The following is an 11433-nucleotide window of genomic DNA, read 5'->3' as shown; positions in this document are numbered from 1 at the left end:
AGCAAAACCTCAGATTGTTATGCATTTTAGTGCTGATGCTGAGCTGTGATATTATAGAAGCCAGTATTATTTAAGTAATAGAACGTGCTCAGATGAACTAAAAAGACAAGCAGAGGTGACGTTTTTCAATTTTCTAGTGCACTATAACAATAATTTTCTATTTTGATATCCAATATGCAGACATTATAGTACTAGACATCTATAATCTGCCTTTAAGAGATGACAATTTATCCTAAACTGTAAACAAACATTCTATTGAAAGCTTACAATTAATTTTGTCACAACCACAAATGATATACTTTAACAGAAGACATTTAAGAAGAAATACAAATTAAATGCATTTTAAACACAGATGTGGTGTTTTAAAATGACTTACCATTTATCAGTGATACCAGTGGATATCTTCATTTAGCCAAAGTATTAAATTGTACATTTAATTGTCATTTTCAATCCTTCCATGAGAATATATATGTATTATTTTCCTTGGGCATAAACACTTTTCTTTGGGCATATAAACACTTGGGCAAATCAGTTTAAGTGAAGGAGAATGATCTGTGGTACAAAGCAGTTCTATATATGGCCATTTGGTTTGGCTTCACTGGAGTGTCATTTCTCTGAAGCAGAGGATAAGGAACTGTTTTACCTTTGACATACATGACCTATTTTTTTTAATTAGAATTAGACTGATTTAGTCCATTGTAGCAGTATTCAGTGAATGACTCTGATACACTGGAATTCTTATCAGGAAAGAACTCTTGGAGAATGGTTCCCAGTAAGATAATTCCTAGTCTTTCTGGGTCTGATTTGTTCTGTATGAGGTTGACATATTCAGGATCTGATATGAGGTTCAACGCTTTCCTCATATCTTCTAGAAGTGCACTAGGCATAAATCCATTTTCTTCCAGGTCATGAGTTTGAAAACTTGTCCTGACTTGCTTTTAAGGAGTTTTGGGAGTAAAAAAGGTCAAATCTTTGGCAAGGAAGACAGTGAGGTGAGTTTCATTGACAACGAAAATGAGGAATTTTGGTGATTTTAAGTAAAAAACAAACCTTACAATATATTAAAGATTCCATGAATGTTAAAAAAAATCTACACTTACTTGTTTACGTATGCCAAGAAATTTCATTCCTGACCACTTTCCATCTCCATCTCATACTTTAGGGACAGCCTGCCCAACTAGAAGAAAGTTAAACTTTGACTGCCATGTCCATATATAGAATCTACCAAAGGTTCTATTGAATCTTTAATTTCATTTATAGGACCTGGAGGCTGTATTTCTTTTTGCCTTTGTTATTTATTGTATTTCTTGTTTTAGTTGCTTATGTTCAAGGTCTTTGAGTTTTCTTCTTCCTGTGATCTTTGGTAAGTTCATTTACTCTTTCGTTTTCCTTTGTTATCCATTGTTTGAACATCTCAGATAGTAGTTTTCTTGAGGGTTGAATCTCCAAGCAAATCTGCTTACCCCCATACTAGGCAATTCAAAGTTCACCACCCTAGGTCCATGACCTAAGTGACTTTTGGAAGGACACAAATGACCCCAGCTAAATACTTATATCTTTTCCTAAGACTGTGCAGTTCTAAAATTCTCCCTCTCTTCTGTTTCTTTACAAGAGCAAGTATGGACTCAATGGCTCTTTTCACCATTTGTGCCCCATAACTTCCTGACTCCTGACTCACTTCTCCATTTAGCCTGTATTCCAAGGGATTACTATCTTTACATACTTCTCTATTCTTTCCTTTCAATTAAACTCAATTTCTAGAATCACACCTAATCATCTACTTTGTACAGACCATCATGCTCAGACTAGAGGATATATAGTTCCTTCAGACCCTAAATTTATTTTCAAGGAGTGCCTGGGCTTTACCTGAAAGAACTTGCTACCAAAAATATACTAAGCACTTATTTTATGTAAAGAACTGTGCTAGGCATTGACAATATGAATATAAGTGAAATATAAGGGGTAATCATGAGAATCCCATCATAAATCTGTTGACCTTTGTTTGGAAATTTGATTGTCTGTGCCTTTCCCCATAAGGTATAAACATGCCAATTTTAATCTTAGAAAGACAGAAAACATGGGATTAAGGCTCAGTTTTTCCTCACCACTTCTGGTTGTTTGGATTCTCCTTTTGACCCATTCTGAAGAATGAGAATTAGAGACTGAGTTGTCACCAAGGTGAATAAGTTAAATTGGCTCATACTGTTTGGGAGAAAGGATCTACTAGGAGGAGTCACATTTTGTGTTGCGGTGTACATTAGTGAGTTTACAGATCTGCTCAGCTTTTCTATGTTTTGAGTTTCTTTTCCCGCTGTCTTTAAGGTCCTGAGAGAATAACAGAACCATGAATGAACCTCGACTCTCTTCCCTAGTCTCTTGACATCTCCCTCTTGGTGACCTCAGCTCCCATGGGCCAAGTCCTCATGTGTCTGTGACTGACACCCTTATCTAGTTATGCAGTACTAAGCTTCCTGGACATCAAACCATATATCTCATAGGTCTCTCAAACTCAACATGACCCATCACCCCAAATTTCAATCATACATTTATCAAGTGCCTATTCTTTACCTGGCACTATGCTAGATCTTGGTATACAAAGACACAGAGTGCAACAGACCCTGTTCTCATGCTTTTATATTCTTTAGGGGAAGACAACATGTGCATATGATTGGGGAACAAATGTACCTGTTATGCTTTGTTTGGATGCTTCATATATATTTTCACCACATGTAAATAGATATGTGATATTAATTGTTCTCTCAATTACTAACATCTGAAATAATAATAGGTTGAGGGAGGTACAGGACCACACAAATACCAGTGAAGGTTCCAGAGGGAGCCCTCCTCCACCAACTAAGAATGTGTAGAGAAGGTATAAGGTATAAGGAAACATGAAAGGTCATGAGGGAAGTTATAAAGGACTTTGAAAGACAGAAGATTTTATATTTTAATTCTAGAGGTGAAAGGAAGAAAATGGAGTTTATTGACTAGATGACTGAAATAATCAGACCTTCACTGGAGAAAGATAAAGTTGATGAGTGAGTGAAAGAGTACTGGAGACAGTAGAGAACAGTGAGGGGCTATTGCAATAGTCTAGATATGAGGTGATCCCCAGGGTAGTATCCATGTGATGGGAGAGAAGGAGACATATACAAGAGATGTTATGAAGGTGAAAACAACAGGACTTGGTATCAGACTGAATATATGGAGACAGTTTGACTGGAGAGTAGAGAATAGAAGGGAGTTTGTGAGTCTCAGTGGTCTCCTTTTCTAATCTTCTCACACTTCATTTCCATTCATCACTCTATGAGCTAGCTTATATTGACCATTTTTTTGTTCTTACATATAATAGTCTCCTAAAATCATGCCTTTATAGGGATTGTCTCCCTTACTTGGAATTTTAACCTTCCTTAAAGCCACTTCTTAGTTTGCCTGGTTTCCTTTAAAATTAAGTTCCAATCCCATCTAGTGCAGAAGACTTTTCTTGGTCCCAACAACTACTAATGACTTCCCCTCTGAGATTATTTCCCACCTGCCCCTCTGAATGTATCTTGTATATATCTAATCATCATAAATAGATGCACTTGGTTTGCACAACTCTAGACTCCAGTGAATATCCCCAATAACCATCATGGTTTCTCTGAATTGGAAAATGGGAGAAGCTGAGACAAGAGGGGAGAGGATTAATTTTGCAAAGTTCCTAAACCTCTAAGCTAGTCCCTCATTTCAAGTACAAGTTGGCATAGAGTGTGTTCTCTGTGGGCGATTCTTTGGGATCTGTTTGCCTCTTATTCAGGTTCATTATGTTCAGTTGAGTATAAATCACTCCTTGGGGATCTTCAGCCATGGGGACCTGAAAGATAAATACAAAGGTGAAGGAACAGTGAGTGATATGTGAGCAGGAGTTCTTAAATTTTTGTGTACCAGTGAATTCTGGCAGGTCATCTGGTGAAACCTATGGATTTCTTCTTAATCTCATGCCTTTAATTACATGAACTCTATAAGATTATCAAGGAAATTAATAATCTTGAAGTACAATTATTTTTTAAAGGTATAGAATGCAATGTATGCTTAATTTTATTTTTTTTATCTTCATGATGCCTACATTTTTTTTTTAATTTTAAACCCTTAACTTCTGTGTATTGACTTATAGGTGGAAGATTGGTAAGGGTAGTCAATGAGGGTCAAGTGACTTGCCCAGGGTCACACAGCTGGGAAGTGTCTGAGGCCGGATTTGAACCTAGGACCTCCTGTCTCTAGGCCTGACTCTCACTCCACTGAGCTACCCAGCTGCCCCCATTGAAGTACAATTATTGAAATATTCTTAAACATCCCCAATAAGTTCAGGGATGTCCAGTTCAGAGGCTCTACATTGTGAGAGGAGGAGAAGAAATAATAGATAAGTAATTAGGAAGTAGTACAAGTCTGGTCCCAGAGCTTGTGGGGAAAATTACAGTCAAGGATGGGAAAGACTACGCCAAGTAGATAACTCACCCCTGATATCCTTGATCTCTCCCCCGTCACTTCTGTATCTAAGAGGAGGAAAAATTTCATAATTCATTCAGCTCCCAAGTCCAAGACTCCTTTCCACCATCATCTTCCCATACCCCATTAGATCATTCCCCCTTCCTTCCCCAGACAACTTACACAAGGTTTCCTCTCTGGAGGCCTCAGGATTATGAGGCAAGCAGGTATTCCAAGGAAGAGAAGGACAACAAAGGTACCTGTAGTAGGGAGAAGGGGGAGGAAATAGAGCAGGGGGCTAGAGTCCCCCTAGGAGGCTCTGTAGTATTGTTTCATTATCAGAGATTCTGTCCAGTGAAGAGGGTCCAGGATTACATGGGAAGAAAGAACAGAGAACTATGGGAATAGTCTCCTTACCTCCTCAGGTTGTCTCTCTGCAAAGACCCTGGTGAGAGAGACATGGGAAAGGAAGAAACAAGTTCAGAGAAGATCTCAAAAGGATATATGGAGATGCCAGCCCTTACTCACTTCTTTATTCCTTCATACCCTAAGGGGCTTAACTCTGTCTTTATCACACTCACCCATAGGAATGGATCCACAACAGATGAATGCCAGCAGGAGAATGCAAAGGAGGAGGAGGAAGAAGGAGACACAGCTGAGGGTGATGATGAGGGTATTACTAGACTCTGAAGCTGGAGTGGGAGAGAGAAACATCTTCATAAGTCCCTATCCTGAGGGACCCTCACCTTGCCCCTGAAATCATCTCTGCACTTTCCCCATATATCCTCTTTCATAGACTCCCATCACCACCAGCACCCAGCAGTTGGACACAAATGTTTCTAAGAGAGGGCTCATCCTTTGGAATTGGGGTGAGAAACTCAGAAATTGGAATGTAGAAATGAGGGTCACAGGGGAGGATGAGGGAAAGTCTCATGTACCAGCTCAGACCCTTGGCCCCAAGGGCCCAAAATTCAGGGCAATGTCAGTCTCTGTTTATTCTTATACAATGTTTCCAGATCAGAGCCAAATGGAGTTTTGGTTTCATTTCCTGGAAGGGGCTGAGGGAGGGAGGGGTCGTTGGCACCCTCCTCTGGGTCCTGTGGGCTTCTTCTCACCTCTCACGATCAGCTCCAGGGGGTCACTGAGTTGGGTCCAGAGACTGTCCTCAGTGCCAGATTGGTAGCCACAGCTGTAATTGCCAGAATGCTTGGGTGTCACATGAGTCAAGAAGAACTGGGCTCCATCTTGAGTGGTGTAGGTGCTTGGCAAGATTTTCTCATCTCCTTCCTTGTACAGAACAATCTCAGTATATCTTGAGGGCCCCTGACATAGGAGGGTCACGTTGACCCCTGAGGCTATCTCTGGGGCTGGCCAGATTGAGAGAGAAGCTTTGGGAAGTGCATCTGGAAATCCCAACAAAGATTAAGGTCCTCAAGGACTCTTCTGCAGTTGGGGTGAGGGGAAGCAAGAGCTGGGAGGTCCCTGAAAAACTCCCTAACCATCATGCTTCCATTGACTGGTCATTTCTTGTTCCAAGCCTCCTTTGCTGGAGAGGGGTAGATGCTAAACCTCAGATATCTTCTGGGGCTGCCTAGAGAAGGGAGGTTATTCCTCCTTCAGTCCCTGTCCCTTGAGCTCAAAGGATTACCTGATCTGGTCCATCCTTCCAAAATGACCCCCCAATCTAAATCCCAACCTCATGATATTTTAAAAAAACCACCAACATGCCCTCCCAGACTTCTGGGGCTGCTTCTCAATTTTGACTCCATATCCTCTGTTTTCACCCTGGAGACCTTGAAACACCCTCACCTGTCACCCAGATCTCTAGGATCTCACTGGGCTCAGACACGTGGGAGGGAGTCATCATCCTTTCATGGTAGACACAGCTGTAGCTGCCAGAATCTTGGACCCTCACAGAGAGAAGGAGAAAATCAGCTGAGGTTCCACTTGGACTCTGGCTCTGCAAGGGCTGAGAGATCCCCACTTTCAGCAGAATGAATGTCACTCCCCAAAGGAAAGAGTGAGGAGGCTGCTCACACTGGAGTGTCACATGAGTACCAGGTTCCACCACAAGGCCTGGGAGGGCTGAGAGGGTGGGCTTAGGGAGAGATCCTGTGAGAGGAAGAACATGGGGCAGGGAGTCATGACATGTGTGTCATCTTTCCTCTGGCCCTGAATTCTGTGTGACCATGGTCCTGTCTGAGCTTCAGTTATGTCATCTGTAAATGAAGGGGCTGGACCAGTCTTTTAGCCTTTTCTAGCTATAGCAACCTAAGAATCTATTGGGAACTTGCCCAATCTACAATGTCATGTATCTCTGATGACTCACGAAAGGGAAGATAATCACCTCCTCCCATTTTTCATCTAGAGTATCATAAATAGGTTCAGTTCTTAGCCTAAAACCATGGCTCAGATCATCGTCAAGGAGTGAGACAACTCAGGCTTGTTTCCAGGCTCTGTCACTTATTTGCTAGGGGAACCCAGAAAGTCCTTCCCTGTTCTGGTACTCACTTTGGTCTTTGATTTTATGAAAGGTTGGCTTCAAGTACCACCAAGATCTCATTCAGCCCTGAGACTGTGACTTTTCTACTAACTCCCAAACTCAGGCCCCACCATGACCTTTCTTTCTAGTATTCTAGATCAGAATAGAAATGCCTCATTTCATCTCATCCAAAACCCTTGAGTCCTGAAGGCACCAGGGCAGAATTCTCAAGCTCCTATCTTAGCAGATAACAGAGAGATCATACTCTGAGTTAGTTATTCTGGGAGTCAGCCACACTCCTCACCTGTCACCACCAACTTCAGGACATCACTACCCTCTGAATTTCTAGCAGAAGCTGTCATTTCCTTGTAAGTACAACTGTAGCTCCCAGTATCCTCAGGTCTGACAGAAGGGAGGACGAAGCTGGTCCAGAGTTCTCCTGAGCTCTGGGCATTTAAGTATGTCCTGGTCCATGGCTTCCATAGAATGAAAGTCACCTCTTTAAGGAAAGACAGCTTGGGTCTGGAGCACCAGAAAGTGATATTGGTCCCTGGAATCACTACAAGGCCAGAAAGTGTCCACAGGGTTGGCTTGGGGAGTGTTCCTGAATAGAAAGGGATATGAGAGGTGGAGGGCAGAGGTTGTTTCTAGGCTCCCTCCCCTGACTCCTTAGAGAAAGGGGCAATGGAAATCTAACCTCTCTTCTCACTTTCTTATCTGAGTCTGTCTTAAGGTGAATACCCCCATTATCCTGGAGCCCAGAGTTGGGTCTGTGTGGAACAAAAGGACTCCGGGGTTTCCTCCAGCCTCCCTCAAACAATTCATTTAGAATTTTTAGGATTTTTTGTTGTCCCCATAATGGATCTGTGGAAGATGGAATTGGGGATTTGGGAGTTCCCAAGTCTAGTTACCAAGTATAGTCAGCTTTAGGGCCTGGCTGGGTTGTGACCCTTTGTAGGGGGCTGTCTTCTTGTAGTAAATACAGCTATAGTTCCCAGAATCCTGGATCCTCACAGATGGGAATATGAAGTAAGAAATTGCTGAAGAGCTCTGCTTCCTCAGGGGCTTAAGGCTCTTTGCCTCCAGCAGGACAAAAATGTAGTCCTGAGAGAAAGTGATGGGTGACTTTTCACAAAAGATGGTCACTTTTCTACCTGAGCTTATTGGAATGTCAGTCTGGGTTGAAATGTAGGGTTGGGAGAAGAATCCTGTGGAAAAAGGAAGGAAGAAAATTAGGGACCTGATTTCCCATGGGAATTCCCTCAAATAATACCTTGAAACAGAGCTGAGAAGGGGGAAGGTGGGCTGAGGGTCCCTGCTCAAACCCCTCTGACTAGTCTTATATGTCTGTTCACTCTTAGGTAACTGGGCTCCCTAGGCCACTCTCAGAAAGATATTTGGGATGCAGGAAGCCTCTGAGAGCACAGAGTAATGGGAGAAGGGATTGGGGGAAGAAGATATCTCCCTGGTCCATCTGCTCCTTTTCTCACCTCCTCCAAGGAGCCCAGCTCTTTTCTTCTAGCCTGGGCCTCCAGGACCAAGGTAGGATGCTCACATAACATCACTAGCAAATTGTGACCTTTCTCTTAAGTTCTGAGGTTAGCAAAGCTATTTCCTCCCAATAACCTCATGGCTGTGTGGTTAGACAGATGTCCTGATACCAAAAGCAGAGCTCTACCCACTTCCCCACCCTGCCTCATGGTACCAGTTCCCTGTCCTGTCACCCCTCCCCAACCCTCAGTGAAACCAGAACAGTGCTTGCAGACCTGGGTCTTTGGATTGGTAGGGACTGGGAGAGGAAACTGGGGGCTCCCTCTGGGCAGCAATATGAGCAATTTGGATTTGTCTAGTTCTCTTGACCTCATTGATCACCCAATTGTCTGATGCCTTCTCAGCAATGGTGGAGCCTCAAAGGTTTCCAGAAGGCACTACTCCTGCTGTCCTCAGGGAGTTCACAGGGGTTTGAGCTCAAATGACCTCAGTGGATAATCCAGCTCCTGAGCTTCACATCATGTAAGAGGCAACCAAACTATATAGATTAAGGACTTGCCCATAGTCACCCAGCTGGGAGCTGGAGAGGGTCAGGGGTTTGCAATCCCTGCCTCAGGCTCCCAGACTCATGTTCTTTTCCCCCTTCAGCAGGCTGCCTTCAAACACAGGGCAAATGTGTGGTGCTTAGGTGTGGCAGGAAGAGGCCTGATACTAGAGTAGGGCATGCGAGAGGTGTAGGCAGCACACAATGAGGGCCCAGGGCCCGGACATTGCCACATGAGGCCCTCAGGGACAGTGTTCTGGAGCGGCCAGTATCTCAGCTAAACTTTAAGAAAGTGGAAGGGCACCATTGTCAGGGGGCAAAAGCAAAAGCCTGGGGCACAATGAGAGGTGAAGGACTCCTGGCTGAAGCAAACATAGTGAGGGCAGAAAGAAACATTGGGAGGCACAACTGGTCAGGTGCATATTGTCAGTTTGGGAAAGTTTATCTAGATAACATTTGCTAGGTAATAAAGAGTATGCCTCTTCTCCAAAAGCTGCTGTGTATCATGTGAGAGAGAAACATCCACATCTCATGGCTAGATTACCAAGGGATGCTACTAACTAGAAGGGGAAAGATCCCTGTATTGGTGATGGGATACATGGGTTCAATTCTGGCCCTAATACTAAAAAAAACAGGTAACCTACCCAAGTAGCATTCCCTCCTTCCAGGCCTCAGTTTCCCCATCTGTAAAAAGGAAATCATGGTACATGGGCTCTCTTTTTCACAGGGTTATTGAGGGAAAACTATTTCAGCCTTATTTCTGCTCTCAAAATGTGAGCTGGGGAGACAGGGTTTTCTAGAACCTGAGGAAATGGGAATGTTGAAGGGATGGTACATCATAAAGCCTGGGGGTTTGCCACGTTAGTAGCGTACTCCCCAGAGAGGAATCTGGTACTAATTCATCAAGGATGGCCTCCTTCCCACCAGGAACTGTTTTATGCCAACACCCTCTTACCTGTTACCACCAATGCCAGAGGTTCACTGAACTCTGACCACAAGGGCCCCTGCGCATAGCGGCAGCTATAGCTTCTGGCATCAGTCGTGCCATCCACATTCCTGAGCTTGAACTCTGCCAGCTGCTTGGAAGCATTTCTCTCATCTCTGAGCTCTCTATCCTTCCACAGCTGGAATCTGCCACTCCTCAGTGGGCCTTGGCACCTGAAGGTGACATCTGATCCATTGGAGACCACAGGACTTGGCATAGCCCAGAGAGTAGGCCTGGGAAGGGCATCTGAGAGAGAACAGGGTCCAGATTTCCAGAGATTGTTCTGGCCTTAGTGTTTCCTTTAGATCTTGGCCCTGAATCCCCTCCCTAAGTCACCCTCTCCACTAATCTCAGTGTGTCCTGTCTTCCCACCCTGATCATCTTAGAAGTGACTATTTCGGTTGAGTTAGGACAATGAGATGGAGGGGGGTAATAGAGTGTTGGGGAAAACTCACCCATATGTGCCTTAATTACCAAGTCCAGAAACAGCTCTGTAAGAGAAGCTCAGGTTATAGATCATTCCTCTCCAGCCCATGCTGACTCCATCCACAACTCTTTCCAAGGCCCTTGAATCTCTCATTCAGCTTTGATCAGAATGTGAAGGAAGAGCCCTTTGACCAGACACTTGGTCCTGCTCTGCCCAAGAGGGTTCTATCTCCTCCCTAGGGCTCCTCCCTGTCCTTTAGGCTCAGTCAGCCAAGGGCCTTGTTGTCCCTCCATTCCCAGGCCTAACCCTGGAGACTCACCAATGGAGAGGAAGAAAGTGATTGGTGGTCCCATGGTGGGTCTTCAGCTCCGTGCTGGGCTGGACAGCCTCAACTATACAGAGTGGAAAAGGCAGCAAGACCAGAGGCTGGCCCAGGATGTAGTGACCAGCCCAGCTATCTTATACCCCCTAAACCCAGGCCCTACAATTTTCCCTCTGATACAGATGAAAGAAGGACCTTAATTCTTCAAGGTTTAGTGTTAAGGAGATCAGGGTGTCTTAAGGTAGGTGTCACATGGCAAGGACCTGGGGCTCTGATGGATATTGAGAATCAAAGGCCACTGAAGAGGACCAGGACAAACATACTAGTAGGGCAATGAAATGAGCTCCTCCTTAGCACTTTGCCTTAAAAGGACCAAGATTGGCACAAAAGCCGAAGGTCCCCAGGACCTCATGACTTAATCTCAGATAGTCATTGTGTGTCTTTTCTCCCTGTTTGGGGCATTTACTGGGTAATTCTTATCCCTTGCCCTCTTTATATGAGTAATGATAATAATAAACTAATAAAATAATAATAACTAACATTAATTAGCATTCTCCCATTTGCAAAGAACTTTATGTATATCATCTCACTTTATCCACATAACAGTCTTGAGATGTGCTAATATTATTCCCATTTTATAGATGAGGTAACCGAGGCACAGAGAGGTTAAGTGACTTGTACAAGTTGACACAGATAGGAAGTGTGGGAGACAGGATTT

General features: G+C 43.7%; 1 protein-coding gene and 1 pseudogene across 1 annotated transcript; both read right to left on the bottom strand.

Annotated features, from left to right (window-relative positions):
* Positions 1 to 433: 433 nt before the first annotated feature.
* LOC123240844 lies at positions 434 to 3847 on the bottom strand (annotated as a pseudogene).
* Positions 3848 to 5004: 1157 nt separating this feature from the next.
* LOC123240843 (immunoglobulin superfamily member 1-like) lies at positions 5005 to 10183 on the bottom strand. The gene is made up of 5 exons (XM_044668559.1): positions 9937 to 10183; positions 7858 to 8154; positions 7251 to 7550; positions 5580 to 5867; positions 5005 to 5156 (listed from the first exon to the last, which is right to left on the bottom strand). The coding sequence occupies exons 1-5, from the start codon at positions 10181 to 10183 to the stop codon at positions 5005 to 5007; spliced, it is 1284 nt and encodes a 427-aa protein (XP_044524494.1).
* Positions 10184 to 11433: the final 1250 nt, after the last annotated feature.

Source organism: Gracilinanus agilis, chromosome 3, assembly GCF_016433145.1.
Source record: "Gracilinanus agilis isolate LMUSP501 chromosome 3, AgileGrace, whole genome shotgun sequence".
NCBI classification, from domain to species: Eukaryota; Metazoa; Chordata; class Mammalia; order Didelphimorphia; family Didelphidae; genus Gracilinanus; species Gracilinanus agilis.
This window is presented reverse-complemented; position numbering and strand designations above follow the sequence as displayed.